The sequence below is a fragment of the Emydura macquarii genome, unplaced genomic scaffold, assembly GCF_026122565.2.
Source record: "Emydura macquarii macquarii isolate MOO-44397 ecotype Brisbane River unplaced genomic scaffold, CSIRO-AGI_Emac_v2 contig_2825, whole genome shotgun sequence".
Classification (NCBI taxonomy): Eukaryota; Metazoa; Chordata; order Testudines; family Chelidae; genus Emydura; species Emydura macquarii.
The window spans coordinates 81,400-98,705 of record NW_027132962.1 but is presented as its reverse complement, the minus strand read 5'-3'; the positions used below and the strand labels follow the sequence as shown (position 1 = coordinate 98,705).

Here is a 17,306-nt window from a genome sequence, read left to right as displayed (position 1 = left end):
TCGAAGAAGAATGGAGGATTTCAAAACCTTCTTTCCCTTTGATACTGGATAATAAAGCATATACAAAGCATTTGGTTTTGTGATCTGTGTGTTAACTATATACTTTGAGTGCATTGTAGACATCCAAAGTATGCGACAGTTTCTCTTTGGAGTGTGATGGAGTTGGACAGAAAGATGGAAAACAATTTCCTGTGCTCTATAGAACCTGGTGTTATCCTTTAGTATGAATATAGGGTTGGTTCTGAGTACTACATTAGCCTTATGGAGCATACAGTACTGAGGTTGCAGGAAAAAAGCTCCTAACTCAAACACTCTGTGAACAGACATGATTGTCATTTTAAAAAAAAATGTTGAGCAGGTAGCAAAAGAACTTTGTGACGCTAGGCCTAAAACAGCCAAGCAACTTTGCAAGTTGCAGGGCCTAACTCTGACCTTTCAAAGTGTATTATAGGAAAATAGAATGGTAGTGAGGGTCATTCCTTAGAAGTAGACTAGAGCTTTGATATGCAAGTGTTTTGTTGGTAGTTATTTGATGTTTACCTTGTATCCCTTGTTAGAGGCTAGCAATGTAGATAAATGGCTTTCCTGTCTGCCACTGTTCTATTGATTAGGAGTTCAAAAAGAACATTTAGATGGAATTTTGAATGTAACAATACTATTGTTTATATTTCTTTTTGAAGTTTAAGTAGTGAATACCTGTGAATGGTTGTAAATGGCCAATTACCCTGTGCTAATATTACTGGTTACCAGTGTGCTCAGGACATAAGAGATGGTACTTCAGAGTCCCAAGTAATCATCTATTGATTGCTCAAGGAGATACCTGCTGTCAAGAAAGTATCGGTCAGCCTGCATTGATCTATAAGACTCTAGGGGACTGATCCTTTTTATCTCAAATCCATCCAAGCTTGTCAGGGAAAGTTTGGATTGCAAGATTGAGATCCTAGCACCAGCCTGGAATCACCCTGCGAATTCTCATGGGAGAATTTGAACAAATTCTGCACATAGACTATTTAGTCTTCAGCTACCTCTGGATCAACTCATCTACAACTGAAGCTGTGAATCAAAAGACTGAGATCCATCCAGGTACTTGATGTACACCAGAGGGACTATACAAGCCTGCAAATTCCACAATTCTACTGGAAACCTGATGTAAATGGACTTTCCAATCATTTGTATGTATGTGATTGCTTTAATCATTTAACATTTCTCTTATAGGTTGTTTCTTTCTTTTTATAATAAACCTTTAGTTTTAGTTACTAAAGGATTAGCTGGCAGCATGGTATTTTAGGTAAGATCCAAACTTGTATTGATCTGGTACTGTGGCCAACCCTTTGGGGTTAGGAGAATCTTTTTGGTAAAGAGCATAGAGTTTTAATAACTGATCTCTTTACTGGACCTAGAGGCTGATTGGGAGCTAGAGCCTGAAATGCAGTAAAGGGGGCTGTGTATATTTTTGTTTTGGCTTCTTGATAACCAGTGTAGGGAATCAGCAGCACTGTTTGTGGCTGGTTGGGAAGTCTGACTTCAGTGTCACCCACCAGTGTTAGGAGAATCTGCTCTCCTTTTGCAGCCTGCCCTCACCCTAGCATTTTCAGGTGGCTATCCTAGGCACAGACGGGTTACAACCTTCATGAATGGTTCCAATGGAGGGCCTGTAATAATCGCACTAAAAACTAGGTAGGCCCATAGGGGAACTTTATACATATCAGGATGATGTAGAAGCAATACTGCTCTCATAAGAAATACGCTGGAGATCTCGGTAAGACTAAATTCACTACTTTTGTATTGCACAGAAGATGCTAGATAAAGCAGCAACTTGATTTTTGGGGTCTAAACTGCCAGATCTAACCTGAATCCATTTTGAAGAAATTTGAGAATCAGTGGCTTTTAATATGCTTACTCATTTATTTCTGGGAAGCAAAAATTGTGGGTATTAGCTCTCTGACTAACTTCCTTGACCTAAAAGGCTCTGTTCAAGAATCAGGCAGCTATGCTCAGACTGTCTGGATTTTGATGCATGACTGACTCTTGTACTGTCATATCCCTTCTGGATGGAAAGCTGATGGTAGATCTCTGTACCATGTCAAGGAGATCAGAGAACCAAGGCCTCTTGGCCAGAATGGGGCAAAGTTACCAGTACGGCTTCTCTCCTGATCTTCTGGTGAAGAGAGGAAAATGGAGGGAAGGTACATAAGCATCTCTTTTGGCCATCTTTGCAATAAGCAATCGTTGTCTTAGCTCTGTGATCCCCCCGGCAAGTGAATAACACTGAAACCTTGTGATTCAAGTGGAAGGCGAACAAATCTATTGCGGAGAGACTAATTTTTTTTTTTTTTTAAACCAGGAGATGAAACACCTCTACCTGTAGTTCCCATTCTGGATGGTCTAAACTTTTGCTAAGCCAATTGGTCATAACATTCAATTTTGCCTTAGATGTAAAGGGAACAAATTGATTGCAGATTCTCCTTTGTCCAAGTCAGCAGGAAGTGAGCTTCTCTTCAAAGGACCATAGTCCTTGTCCCATTTGTTTACTGATGCATGACATGATGTAAGTGCTGTCATGATTAGCACTTGAAGTAAGTCCAGATATGGAAGCAGGGGCTTGAGACCATGATGGATTGCCCTGAGCTCTTGCCAGTTTATGCCGCAGTTGCTCTCATTTGGACGAGATTCCTTAGTCTCTGACACTGGGTTAATGACCCAGGAATCTTAAGGGAGGAATAAGAGGAAGTTATGTAGTGGCTTATGTGGGCACTGGCCCATTAAGAATATTCACATGGGTGACCATTGATCCCAGTAGAGACAAGCATATGAATGGGTACTCCCGTTGACTGTATTGATAACATTTTTCTGCTTCTCGTCTTTCCTGCAATGAGTAACTTTGCAGAGGACAGTGACTGTTCCCACTGAGATTGGGAATACACAGACTGTTAAATGACTCTCATAAAACCATGGCTTTGCAGCAACCTTATTGCTGCAGTGGCACTGTCTATGACTTACTCTGGATGAGGCTTATATAAGGTGGTCCTCCAGGAAGGGTTAGACATAGACCCTTTTCCTTTCCGACAGCTGATATTAACACTACTAGCACTTTCACAAACGCAGTGCTGTTGCTTTACCAATGAGCAAGGACCTGTATGGGTAATGTGCTGCAAAATCAAAGTTTAGGATGCACCTTGGAGACTGTCAAACTGGCATCATTCACATCTACAGATGTCCTGAAGTCTCTTCCATTGGTGGAGCTTGTATGGATTTTAACGTTTCCATCTTGAATTTTGATTTTTTTTTAAATGGATCTGTTCAGATACTTGATGTCGAGAAGTGCTCTGTAGCCTTGACTTTTTTTTGTGCGGGGGTTGGAAAACTAGGAATAATATAGAGTTAGGCCCTTTTTTCTTCTGAAGAGGAGGGACAGGATCAGTTGCTCCTATTCATAGGAGATATAGGACAACAGAAGAACTTAGGCTCTTTTTTTTTTTTTAAAAGATTGAGCAAGACCCTATGGTCCACCCACCTTTCACTGTTTGTGAAAGCATGAGGGGGGATTTAGGGTATCAGATGACAATTCTCTTTTATTTACTTACTCTTGTTGGCCTGATGCCCTCAATAGTTTTTATGCCCAAAGGAGGCAGCTAAGCTTATGCCTGCCTGGAGTTGGCTGCCTCTGAAGGGCCTGTAGATGCCACTCTTTCAGGTAAAATTTTTTTTCCCCAGTTAGAAACGATGAGTCCTTGACCACTAGGGAAAAAGACATTTATCTTCAGTAGTGCCACCTGGATGAATTTACACTGGTGCACGTTAAGGAGCCTTCTGGTATAGAATGGGATAGTGTGGGAGAAGTGATAGGCCAAGAGGTCCATCAGTGCCTGCCAATTCTTCCACATCTGGACTGTTGTTCCTCTTATTGCTCCATAGCTATCTACTGTGGGAAGACGACGGAGGTGGTAATGAAGCATGGCAACCTGCAACAGAAACAGAGCAATAACCAGGACATTAGGGCCTGGTGACCCACAGTGAGAGCTGGGAACCATAGCCCATTAACACATGGCAACCTGCTGCAGTATCTGAGAACAACTGCTTTCCCAGTCTTCAGATTTGGCACGATGTTCCTACCCCACTATTACATACTCAGAGGATACATGGAGGATTAGCTGCCCTATTACACTCCATGGAGGTGAACAGGGGAAACCAGATGCTGAGCATTATCTGCCCTGCCACTTTCTGCAGATTCATGCAGGTTGAGGGAAACAGATTTCACCTTGTGCCTCTTAGAGGAGTCCCCTGAATCAGACTCTTCGGAAGATGAAGGAGATTGGGGGTTCTATTTTGTGCTTTGTTGGGGTGACTGTTTGGGGTCTGTGAAACCTCTTTTTTATACCTGACCTTGATCCTTCTCCTCAGGAAATTTCAGACAGATGGTTCCCTAGAGGGAGGGGGAGAGGGACCATGTGGTTACTCTTTTGAGTAGCATTCTTGCCCTGAGAAAAAGGGGTTACCTTTCCTAGGGTCCCATGCTTTGTGTGAAGGAGATCCTGGGATGTGGCCTGGAGTCAGGCTGACCACACCTCAGGGACACCAACCTCTGAGCCACTGTAGGGCTTGCCCTAGAATGGATGAAGGGGTTGGCCTGAGGAATCGTCACAGGCTCTCTCTGGATCCCTGAAGCCATATGTGGGCTCTGTGCTCAACAGACATGTCTATAGGCATGGTCTCCAAGGGCTGGGCAGGAAACTTCCCTGGCTCTTTGATACTATGTTTCAGCTACCCTCCCTGCACAATGATGGCAAAGGAAAGAGGAAGCAACTGCTTGCTGGTCTGAGGACTGCTGCTGTCACCTGTACCAGGCACAGGAGATTTTGCTTACAACAGCCTAGAGATTAAGCCATTTTCTCAGCAGTAGAGGGGAGCTGGTCTGCCTGCCTGAAGCTGGATAAGCAGATGAAATCTAGTGGTTTCTTAGAGATGAAGGCACACACCGCCTGCCTCTGACTCACAAATTTGGTCTGCATCCAAGGCTGCATAGAGCATGGTACCTAATGTGATGGATCTGTGGATCTCATTACAAATAAGAAATGCAAGTTGTAAAAGCTATAGCAAAAATATTGAACACCTACTTCCCACAACTAAAAGTTATCGATTCACATTTGAAATATGTACAGTGGAACACAATAAGAGATTACAGGAAGATGAATTGATGGTGACCCACAGTATGTTTAATATAGGTGTCTGCACTTCCAGGATATCTCTGAGAATCAGAAGATTGCACTGAAGTCTTGAGTTTGAATTTTGTGAGGACTGTAAATATATAATATTATACATACAGACTGCAATGTGAGACAAAGGCACAACTATTTCATTGAAGTGAATGATGTAAAAAGGAATTTAAGAGTATACAATAGAGACAGTGAAAGATTATTGGAAATGAAGTTTCACTACTATGTTGATTATAAGAAATATTTGAAGACTGCTTCTGTGTAACAGTGCAAATAGTATCCACAAACTCCAGTAGAAAGTTCGTCCAAGGCCCCCTTGAAAATGTTGACAGAAAAAACTGAGCAGTTGTTGTACTATGATATTTTACTTCATTTAAGTACAGCAAATTTAATCAATCCTATGATTTATACAGTACACAAGATATGTACATAAAAGAAAACCAAAACCCATCAAAAGGTGACCATATAGTTATATATACGAAATGTGCAAATTTTTTTTAATGCAAGTTAGTTTAAACAAAGCATATGCAGGGATAGAATTTTACAGTAATAATGGAATGTACTGTATTCTAGATACCTGACTGATGTTTCATATCTACAGTGCAAACTTACAAGGCACAAACTCAATGCTGACACTATAGTGTTGTAAGTTTCGTTCAGGCACATCTTAGAATCCATACTCCTTTAAAAAGTCACTGGAAGTAACATACTATTTTAGTATTTCGTTTAGAGAGGTACTTTCAAAATCTTTAAGCATTAAATTGATAAATGCTATGCGTTGTACTTAAGGAGGTACTTAAGGACAATTTAGCCCATCATCTCAAAATTATAGCCTTTAACTACTTCCTCCCTAAGTTTCCCAGAAAAGAAGATTAGAAGTTAGTTCCAGAAGGACCTCCCTTACAACATCCAAAGACTGGTTATACCTTGTAGGCCTTCAATTATGTAACCACTCTGTATGTTTGGTAAAAACTCTTGCTGAAAGTAAATCTGGATTTAAAAAAAAAAAAAAAAAATCAGTGAAGCATTTTCTTCCAAGATACTTAAATTTAGTGAGTCTTTGCTAGATTGCACAGTGACAGATGTCTATCAGCTATTAGAATTAAAAACAAAAGTTTGCTGGTTTTTAAGGCAATAATTAAACACAGCATAGCAGAAAAAGAGCCAGATACCAGTTTAATATCAGTATTTATCCTAAGTATTGGCCATTACATAAGTTCAAAATATTTGCCCTCATCACAGTGTTCTCTGCTTACTTATTTTACAGGACTCCTATATCTGCAATATCTGATTTACCAGCAAATTTTGTTGCATTTATCTAACTGAAAATAAAGCAATTAATGTGCAGGCTAATTGACTGACATTCAGAACACTTGACAGTTACACATGTCCTTCCTCACCCCAAAAAGGTCATCTGTTGTTGGGCCTAATGGAAGTTCATAAATAGTTTATAGCCAGGCCTACCAGATATTACCTAAAATTTACATTTAGTAAAACTTAACTAATCTTAAGAGATTTCTAATATTTAAATACAATTTACCACATCACTTTTGCTTTGCCATATGATCCTAAAATTATACTCTTAGTATTATCTCTCAGTAGAAGACATTTAATAGACATTTGAGGAAAACAATACAATACAAAAGCTGAAAGGGTCTTTGCAAAGAGATGTTCTATTCCATGAGCAAAGTAAGTGATTTTTTTCATTGGCAATTATTTGAAATGCCATCAATAAGGAGGCAAAAATACCTATGAAAGAGAAAACGTAAGGTCGAGTGTTGCACAACTGTCTTTGGTTTAGCCTTCCTGACCAAAATCTTCTGTAAACTTCTTTAATTTTTCCAGATCGTGTTCATTTACTGTTGGTTTTGTGTTAGCTAGTGACCTTAGCATATCAGCCTGTCAGAGAAAGAAAATAGTATAGATTAATATATTAAGAATTATGGAAGTATTTTCATAAACACAACATTAGTAACATCCAATAATCTTGCTGCTAATAAGTACACTAGAAAAAATCATCAACTGGGATAGTCATGAAACATGAAAGTAACAAATTACACACAAGTATAAATGAGCCTAAATATTTAGATGCATACTTTCCATAATATAAAATATGTAGTCAATGAGTGAAGACAGAGGCATATCAGTGGCATGCCTAATAGTGAAACCTTGGCCAGTACAGTTTTAAGTTTAACCCACTCCAGTACCTAGCATACAATTTAGTTAATCATTGCTTAGCAGAAAGGAAGAATAACTTCATATGATGGTTCTGTCGACTGTTGCTCACTATCATAAGTTTAACTACAATAATTTATGTAAGGGGGGAAAAAAAGAATCAGATATTCCCAAGTACATTCCATGGTACAATACCATAGAAGTTGAGTTGGTATATAAAGCAAATATTTTATAACTGATCTCTAGCAAAGTTTATCTATTCATGACTGATGGGCAAACCCTCCCCAATCATCAAAAACAGTTTTTACAGGTCTCAAAAGGCTAACATCTATCATTTCAATTCATCCAGCCACCATGACATGCTGGATTTTCCTAAACTTTTGCCCCCATTTTTAGTAGCCTATATCAATGAAACTGGGTCCCTGCTGTGGGGTGCTGCATGGGGTCCATTTCACAGCTCCACTGAATTGACAAGAATGACAGCCCCACAGCTGATGTAAGGAACACAGTGTCTACACTGACACTGCGTCACCCTAACTACACCGCATAAGCCCTCACCTCTCAATGAGGTGGTTTTATGATGTCGGAATAGCAGGGGAGTTAAATCAATGGGAGGAGCATTTCAGTACATACACCTCCACACTTCTGTCAATCAAAAAACTCTGTAGCATAGACCAGTCCTAATATTCAGGGCAAGAGATTGTAGTTTCAATCCTAGGTGGTACTGACTGACTGGAGTAGGTGCATCACAAACCATATTCTTCAAAAAACCACTGCCAAACACACTATTTTGTAGACAAAGATCACAAATGAACTGACAAATGTTACTGCTCTTTAAAAAGAATTAACGCCTGATCTGATTAAGAACAAGAGCTGATTTCAAACACTGAAGGAGATAAACATGGGATTGCTGTCAGATCCTGGTTTCCTTAAATGAAGAACCTGGGTTCCTTAAATGTGCCCAACAATACCATCTGCAACAATCAGGGTTCAGATTCCCCAAGGGGAGAACTGAGGGTTTTAAGACCCAAAATAAACAGTTAAATCAACCAGACTGCATTGTTACTGTACTGTAAAAATACATCAAGTAAGGTCTTTTATGAAGCCTTGTAACATTTAAACTCAATCATTATGAGATACATGAATTCATAACCATAACCTGTATTTGTATATAAAGAACACTGTGCTGCAACTGCAGTCCTACTTTACAGCAGGGTGGTGAGCACTTAGGCATGGAGGGGCACCTTCCAAAACAGTTGTTTACGTAAAACTAGGTTCAAGTAACTATCTATTGTCAAGACCAGGAAACGAAAATGGCGGACCATTACAGTTTATGGCAAGTCTCTGAAATAATTTGAAATTGAAAAGAACACTGTGGCTCCTGAACACCACATCAGGAGGAAATATCACAATTTGGATTAACCATAAATCATCATGAACTGAGAGAACAAAGAAAGAGAAAAGAAAAAGCCTTTTAAAAGCAGATTTGGAACAGAGCTGAGTTTTTTTTTAAATCCAAAAGTTGGGGGACAGTCTCAAGGCAGGAGGCTGTCTGTGAATGCTGGATCCCTCCTATAGCTAGGGGGTATGCTGGGAAACTGTTTTAAGGCAATACATAACTTGTATTAGAAAAGGGAATTTATCTGATATGCCTGAGGTTGCACCTTCATGTTTATTTTCTGTGTAAGTTGTATGTTTGCTTTTCCTTACTATTTCATCTTTGAATCTGTGGTTTTTCTATTAAAATTTTTTTGTTCATTTTTGTCCCAAGCAAGTCTCTTAGGCAAACAGTGTGGAGTGTGCATGACATGGTGAACTGAGAGCTGGTTTCACATATTTGGGGGGTGACAAACCACAGGGAAAAAATCCAAGTGTCTGGTAGTTAAGAACTCTGGGAGGGCATATTTTGGGAGATGCAAGACTAGAAGGGTTGTTGGTGTCATCCTGCAAAACAGTAAGTAGGCTAGTAAGAGCTTGTGCTTATGCTTGTGAACTGGCTACTGGTGTCAGGGATCTGAACCATAGCTGCACAGTAGTAAGGGCCCCAAGTACCAGGGCAGATAGTGATAGAACCCTGTACAGGTCTAGGTAGTCTCCAAAATGTCACACTAGCTCTACAGTACCCAAAAGGTAGATAGAAATCCTGTTAGACCATCAGACAGAGATGCAAGGCTAGACTTGCAAAGTTGGGTGTGTGCAGTTGTGCAGTCACATTTGTGAATGACTAACTGATGTAAATACTCATTGAGGGTGCACCGATGAAATATGGCTAGTGTTGATTTTTAGTTTTTGGGAAAGGAGATGGAGAAGAGTTGAAACCTAAGCAAAGAGCTAATTTCTAAAAAAAGAAAATTCCAACACTCTATGGATGCTTTTAACACTAAAACATTGTATCAGAATGGAAGGCAAAATTAGACTGGTCAGTTTCACACAGAAGTTCTCAGATGGTCAGTAAAATAGAAGTCAGACATCCATGATGAAAAATACTACTAAGAGAAGAGGGTCAAACATACACACAGAGTGATAAAAATTCTCTGCAAGTGCAGTAAGTAGACTCCTTCTAGGACTGGCTACTGCTTTCAGAACTCCCTAGTCATGCCAGAGAGGCCATGCAAAAGGTGTTTGTGCCATTCAACTGACAGTTTATAATGTGTGCTTACTTTAATTATTTTCTATTTTTGAGACAAATAGGTAGTTGTCATAGGAACCTAAGGTGGCTTCCTGCCCAGCAGGCAACAAGTGCCTTTGGGGCTAAATCCTATTTAGTCCAAGGTAAGCTTACTACTAATTAAAAGCCTCCCAATACAGATTATGTGTACTCTGAGTAAAAGTTGTAGCTAACAGACCCCAGCTAGCGCTTTTAAATTTGATGAGCACTGATGATTTGATGAAGCATTCCATTCACTACTCAAACAGTTACAACATGGGCAGAGGCAGCACAAATCTCTCATCAATTCTCCCTCCAACCAAATATACTTATATCCACTATTTTGTATGTATCTTGTCTTGCGACTCTTGGAAAAATATGGCAGCAATAAGTTTCATGGAAGAGATTTCACTATATTGATTGAACTGAAACTGAGTGAGACAAAGACTATCATCTGCTTTATAAACAGTAAATAATTGTTTCTCTACACACACACACACACACACACACACACAAAAATCAATATATTCTATGATCCAGACCAAAAAGAAGATATTTTAAAGAGACAAAAGGAGTAAAGGAATGATTGGGGGGAGAGGGGAAGGAATATGGGACCCTTACACAAACACTTTGTAGGAAATCCACTGAAACTACCATTACCTACATATATCATATATACACGTCACAAAATTGTATTTGATAATGAGAGTTTTCAGCATTAATTTCAATCTGTAAACACCAGCCTTCAGTATAACAATTTACTATATTCTCTCTATACTGCAATAGAATCCGGAGATTGAGGGATGAAAGTGATGGAAAAAATCAGTGACAGAGGAAAGGACTCTGAAGGGTGTTAGGTGGGTAGGAGCCACTGAAAAGAGGGGATGAACAGTGGAGGAGCCATCTGGTAGGCTAACACATGATTAACAGCTGACAAGAGAAAGGTTCTAGCTGCATGTCAGCAGATGGGCAGGATGAATATGGAGAAGCTGTAAATCAGGGTGGGGAGAGTTGGCTTTGTATAACAAAAAGGATTTAGCACTGGAACAAACTGTACCTGACATGACTAAAATGGCATGCTGAGATTATCTGGGTGCTGCTGGGTGTGCTCAGGGCCTTCTGAAACCAGGCCACTAATTTAGGTGCCTAGCTTCAAGCACTCATGTGGGGAAAACTTTGCCTTAAGATTATCTTAAAATTCTAAGAAGCATGAAGGAATACATTTCGTAATAAAAACAAAATTCTGACCATGCAAACAACAGGCTCCAACAGTTTATCTCCTGGGACATCCATCCAGGTCATTTCAATGGCATTAGGATCACCTGGGGAGCATGGAGTAAGCATATCTTCTACCAAAACATTTGGATTTGTCAGTGATGGGGCTCTTACCTGGAAATAAAAAAAATTAATAGGTGTGAAGCATTAAAGAAAGAATTATAGACTACAGACAGAAGCTAAAAATCAAATGCCACTCAACGTATTGTTTGCTGCAGAAAATCAATGTTGAGAGAACGTTTCACTATTTACTTTGCAGGGAGTGGAAGAGGGAGTTTTTTTATTCTCACCCTCCAAAAGGTTCACTATTGATAAGCCACTCCTGTTAGGGTCTTAGGATTTTAAAAAGAATTAATATTTACTAACTACATTTGAAATAGGCAAGGTTCTTGGCAATTGAAAGAAATTTTGGCCTTATTTGAAAAAAAAAAAAAAAAAGGTGCTCTTTTTTACTCTGACTTCCCTTCCTTCAGTAGGCCCCACTTCCATGCTGAAGTCCTGTAAAACAGAAGACAGAACTTTCTTGACCATTGGAGTGTGACAGCAGTAGCTGGACATAAATGTCACTTCAGGGAAATCTCATCTGCCACTTCCTCCGGGGTGGGTAAGGTCTAAGTTCTTGTAAATGGCTTTTGGTGCCAAAGAAGTTGCTTGAAGCACTTCTGAGAAGCAACCATACGAATCTATAAACTGGATCAGGGAAATGCTGACAGAACTAAGGGTTATAGCTAACATCCTTCCCACTTTCTTGTAATAGTAGGAGCAGATCCCTCAGCACTATCAGCCTTCCCATAACATCTGGATAATCATCCTAGAGTGCACAGCAGATGAGAAATCACCAGAGGTGCCTTTTAAACATTCAGATACTGCTCCACATAGTCTTCTAAGCTGCTTTCCAGCTCCTGCATTACAGGGCTTGAGATGGAAAGTGGGGCCATCTAGTGGGGGGGAAAAGTAATGTTTATACATTATTTGCACAGTCTTATATCCAAAGTATCTATGACTGGAGTTTGCTTTGTAGGTACCTCATGTGTAAGAAGTGTAACTAGTGTTGACAATGCTATTTTACATTGTCATTTGTTATATTATACACCCTCAAAAATTCAGAATACATGGCAAACTGCTATTAAAGTACAGCGATTTGGGAGGAATGTAAATAATGAGTCTCATGCTTTTGACATATAGACAAACTACCAAACAAAATATTCAATAGGTCAGAGGTGGCCAAACTTACTGATCCCCCTGAGAGTCCCCTCCCCGCTGGGCAGAATCCTCTAGCCCCACCACCCTGCTGCAGGGCAGAAGCTCTGAGCTCCCCACCCAAATCTGGGGAGGGCATCTAATTCCTTTTCAGGCTGCAGATTTTTTTTTTTAAAAAAATCTTATACTAACTCAACCTGTTCAAGACTTGGAATAAATTATCCACCCCTCACCACACCCCCACATTGCCTAGTACAGCTTCCTCTTGACTGAGATGCCAGTGTAAGTGAGTTTGTCTAATGGATTTCTCTCTAGACCGAGAAATAGTTTAATTAAAAATGATGGAATCCTAAACCACAGAGGTTACAAACAAACAAGGAACAGTAGTAAAAATCCAGCAGGAAGACATTAGGCTTGCTGACAGATTATTAGCATCTTCCTTCAGGAAGACAGATACCAGTCAGTCTTAAAATAAATGGTGGATAAATCCCTGCTCAAGAAACCTTCTCTGGCACTGACAATACCACTTAGTTATTCCCCGATCTCTACTCTTTTTAGAGAAGGCTATAGAGAACACTGGGATAAAGCGGGGTAGTTTTAAATCACCAATTTTAATTATGATTTAAATCAGCAAGCATGAAACCTTGATTTAAATAATACATTTTAATAGTCTTGTTTTGCATTTGTACTTTTTATTTTCCTAAGAAGAAGTTGATGCTCATTGGCTAGTGACCATTAAAACATGTTAATTTACAAATAGTCTTTACACTAAATTTTCCTTTTTGCTAACTAGAAGGATTACTATACTATACACGTTAACTGAAGCAATTATATAGTTTTACTTACATTTATTCAGATTCTTAATTTTGCACATTATTATGTTAAGAAAATGGTGACCGATGCATTTCTTATTTACTAGATTAATTTTTATTCATTATTTGTGTCAAGCTATATTTAGATGGAAATTGGATTTCAATTAAAATGAACTCCGTATTGAATTTTTGAATAGTTAGATAAAACTACCTTAATATGCTGGATACACAAGAAAAACAATTATTAAAACATGTTTTGTACTTGAAACGAACAAATTCTGATTCCAGGAGCTCACTCAAACTTCCAACAGTTCAGTGGTTTGACTTTCAGACTCCAGCAGGTAACAGCTACTGCTTAATTTTTTTTAACAACATTTAATTTAAATGATAATAAATAAAAGTGAAAGTTTAGTCCTTAACATAGATTATAATTTCACATTTAAAATAGCTTTATTTTAAAAAGGTAAATGTATTTATGTATTGTATTAAAAGCAATGTTTATCCATCATTTGGATACGGCATATCCAGTTATATCTGGAATATAGCAGTCAGGCTGTATCAAATATAAAAAGATACTGATCCCTTAAGGTTAACAGTCTATTCATGGTGATGGAAGCTAAATTGGCTCTCCTGTTCATTATCAGATCTGTTAGCAACCTTTGATACTATTGATCACTTAGCTGCTACCATTCTTGAAAGAACCAAATGGGGTTCTATTCTGGGTGTAAGGCTACAATAATTGGCACTGTTAGGCATGAACAAATAAAAGGTCGGGGATGAAGTGTGGTCTTTATTGGACAAGGAACAGGAGTGGAGACCAGGGTTCTATTCCCATCTCTGCTTTGCACTTCCCTTGTGACCTTGGGCAAATAATTTGGTCCTGCTTACACTACATAAGCCACCGTGTTACCTAGTTGCAGTACAATTAAAATGTTTAGTGTGTCCTGGACCTAAGAAGTTGCAATAGGTCACACAGACCAGGCTAAAATCATATCTGAGGCCAGTGCATCTTACAAAATTTATCTGCGCACTAAATAGGTGAGGGAAATCTGTGTCTTCAGTTTTTGTAGTGTACACAGAGCCTTAATAGCAGTGCTTCATTTTTTCATAGCTCCCTCCTTGCCAGAGGTGCTGAGAGGCTGAATGTGTTACTTAGAAGGTGATATTGGATGAGAACCCTAGCTCCAATCAAAAGTAAGTGTAGCAGTTCTGTTTAATTTAGGCTCTATCAAGAAAACTCATTATGTGTCAATTAATTTCCATCTAATAAAAGTTTTTTGAATTTGAATAAAAGATACTATCCTCTAAAGAGTGGCAGAACTGCTGTCAAATTCAAATTACATGAAACCCCACCCCTTTCACCATCTTGAGAACAGATAGTTCTCCGGCTTCTCCCAGAAAACATTGCTTTGAAAAGTAAACAAATGTTAAATAAGATTTTCCTTCTGCTAAAGGAAGAGAACATGTGCACCTGTGCAAAGAAGCTTATAAAAGTTTTTGGCAGATGTAATTTAACAGCTACAAAACAAAATTTGTGGTAGAAATATAAATTATCCTTTAAGTATGGCTCTACTTGGAAAAGGGACACTATAGGACGAATGGCAATATTTTAACTCAATACTCACTGCTTCCAATGTGTATTCAAAAGGATAGTTCTAACTATATTGACGGAAAAAGATTTTTAAGGCCCTTTATTCCTTTTAGCATTGCACAACCAAGCCAACCTGAACTATATTCCATTTTGTGCATCAACAGAATTAGTTACCAAGTCCCAGTCAATAACACTTGTGAAAACCCTCTGAAGGCAAAGGAGTGGCACAGATGTAACAGACCTAACTTGGCCTGCAGGATTTGGTAGCATTATTAAATGGAAAGAACCCAGCCAACTTTCAGCTCAAGCTGTGCTTGCAAGCCCAACAGTTAGAAAAATCATTTTTCAAGGGAGTACACTTAATATAGCAATCCTTGGCAAGACAATATACATGGAATCCCATGGCACAGTTTTAAGTCTTTTCATTGAACAGCTGTGTGTTAAGTGCTGAGACACAGTAATCCACAAGATGTTAGGTGCTGTCCAATTAGTAAGATACTGCTCAGAGAGCTCAGGTGACACCATCAACTTAAAAAAAGTCACTCCAAACATTTTGGCCCATTATTATCACAAGTAATTAAGATTATTATACCTTAAAGATGAGTAAAGCCTTTATTTTTTCGTTTATTTACTTCGATAATTTTTCAGCACTCATGTTTAAGTAGTTCCCATCTATCTGTATGGGTTTTTTCTTACAACAATAGGTAAGTGCAAATATAAAAGCCTCTGCCAATTCTTGTGGAACTCAGGGAAACTGTAATGACTGAAGTTGGCTACTTTTAACATGTTTTAAGTTGATGATTTCAAGATGTTTGTGTCCCTTTAAGCAGCAGTCAGAGGTAATTTGTCAGAGGCAGAAACATAAGTTAGAGGTTCCTGGATCCCAGTCCCATGCTCAGACTAGCTCTCTGTAACAGCACTAAGATAAAAGCCCTTTGTCCTAGCATGTATATTCTTTCGGTAGTTTAAAAGTATATGAAAATTCAAATATAAGTAACATTAATTAACCACAAGTTAAAAGCTCAATTACCAGAAATTTCAAAATAAAAGGAAATGTGAGCTTTAGAAATTAAGAGTTGGAAGTTCTGCAACTTACTTTTTTTAGTTACTTACTTTTTTAAAGTGAGTGGCAGATTGCACTTTCCTAACAGGCTGCATCAGTGCATCCCGTACAATGATGCTTATGTCAGCACCAGAATAGCCATCAGTTCTCTTTCCAAGCTCTCGATAGTCTGATTCTGTCAGGCTGTTTAGGGTGCTCCCAAGGTGAAGCTTAAACATAGCAGCCCTGGCGTGGTCCTCAGGCAAAGGAATATAAATACGCTTTTCAAACCTTAATTAAAAACAAAAAAAAGCCACAAGCACTGACTGTTGCTACCCATGCTCCCGTAGCTCCACTGCTATTGATATTCACAGTAGCTTGGTAAGAACAAGTGAGAGTATGTGTACACAAGAAGGGAACTCACACCCCTGGCTTATAGAGTAGATGTGGCCATAAAGCACGGCAGCAGGGTCCATAAAGCCACTTAGTGCGTGACAAGTTAGTGAGCTGTAGATTTACACCCTGGCTTGTTGCACGCTAAGTCTCCATGTAGACAAGCCCTTAGTCACAGGACAGTTTTTTTTTTCTTAGAGGAGTTTGAGGGACAAAAATCCCTTCAATAGTTTTGAGTTAATGAGTGTCAAACAGTTTTTTGCTCAATAACCAAAGTATGGCTGAACAACTTGATTCAACACCCCTTTTTTTTTTTTTAATAGTGTCTGTTTATTTAAAATACCTTTGTAAACTTAAGTTAACTTCAGAGCATGTTCAGTGTGACTCTGCAATTTCCCACTGTACAGCTGTTGTAATGCAGGCCAATGTAAAAATGCACCATTATGTTAGCCTCACAGAATGTTGGAACCAGCCATCTCTACACTGCAAGGAAAGTGAAATTTTTGTAATCAGTTTATGCTATGCTCACATGGCCTGATTACAAAAAACCCATGATCCGAGTTGTGCCCATATGGCAGATTATGTGTCACAACATAACGTTTCATATTAAACAACATTTTACCATGTTGTTTAGATATGTTTTTCTGCTGAAACACTGTGGGAAAGCTCCTCAAACTTTCGTGAAACTCACAGACACCAAGTACCAAGAGGACTTGCACACACAATGGCACCAGCAGCACAGGGAAATGCACACTGAAGTGTCCTTCTCAGCTCACTGTGCAATAGAGGGACTAACTAAACACAGACAGCTACAGAAAAGAGTGCAGAAGACAATAAGAATGGTGTGTGAGGTTTGGCCATTGGCAAGCAGCAAAAAACATTTAGCTGCATAAGCTACTAACTGAGCATTGGTTATTTATAATTTATAACCTAGTTAGTACCACTTTTGGAACTAACC

At 38.9% G+C, this 17,306-nt stretch overlaps 1 protein-coding gene across 2 annotated transcripts in view; it reads right to left on the bottom strand.

The window, feature by feature from the left end:
* Positions 1-5,197: 5,197 nt before the first annotated feature.
* Positions 5,198-17,306, bottom strand: part of VPS4B (vacuolar protein sorting 4 homolog B) — a 33,830-nt gene continuing 21,721 nt past the window's right edge. The window contains exons 9-12 of one of the 2 annotated variants that reach the window (XM_067567918.1): positions 16,027-16,246; positions 11,284-11,424; positions 6,963-7,112; positions 5,198-6,203 (exon numbers count right to left, since the gene is read on the bottom strand). In XM_067567918.1, the coding sequence (XP_067424019.1) occupies positions 7,011-7,112; positions 11,284-11,424; positions 16,027-16,246 (463 nt within the window). In that variant the 3' untranslated portion in view covers positions 5,198-6,203; positions 6,963-7,010. Of the gene's footprint in view, positions 6,204-6,370; positions 7,113-11,283; positions 11,425-16,026; positions 16,247-17,306 lie in introns of those variants that run through there. The other variant, XM_067567917.1, reaches the window with a different exon arrangement.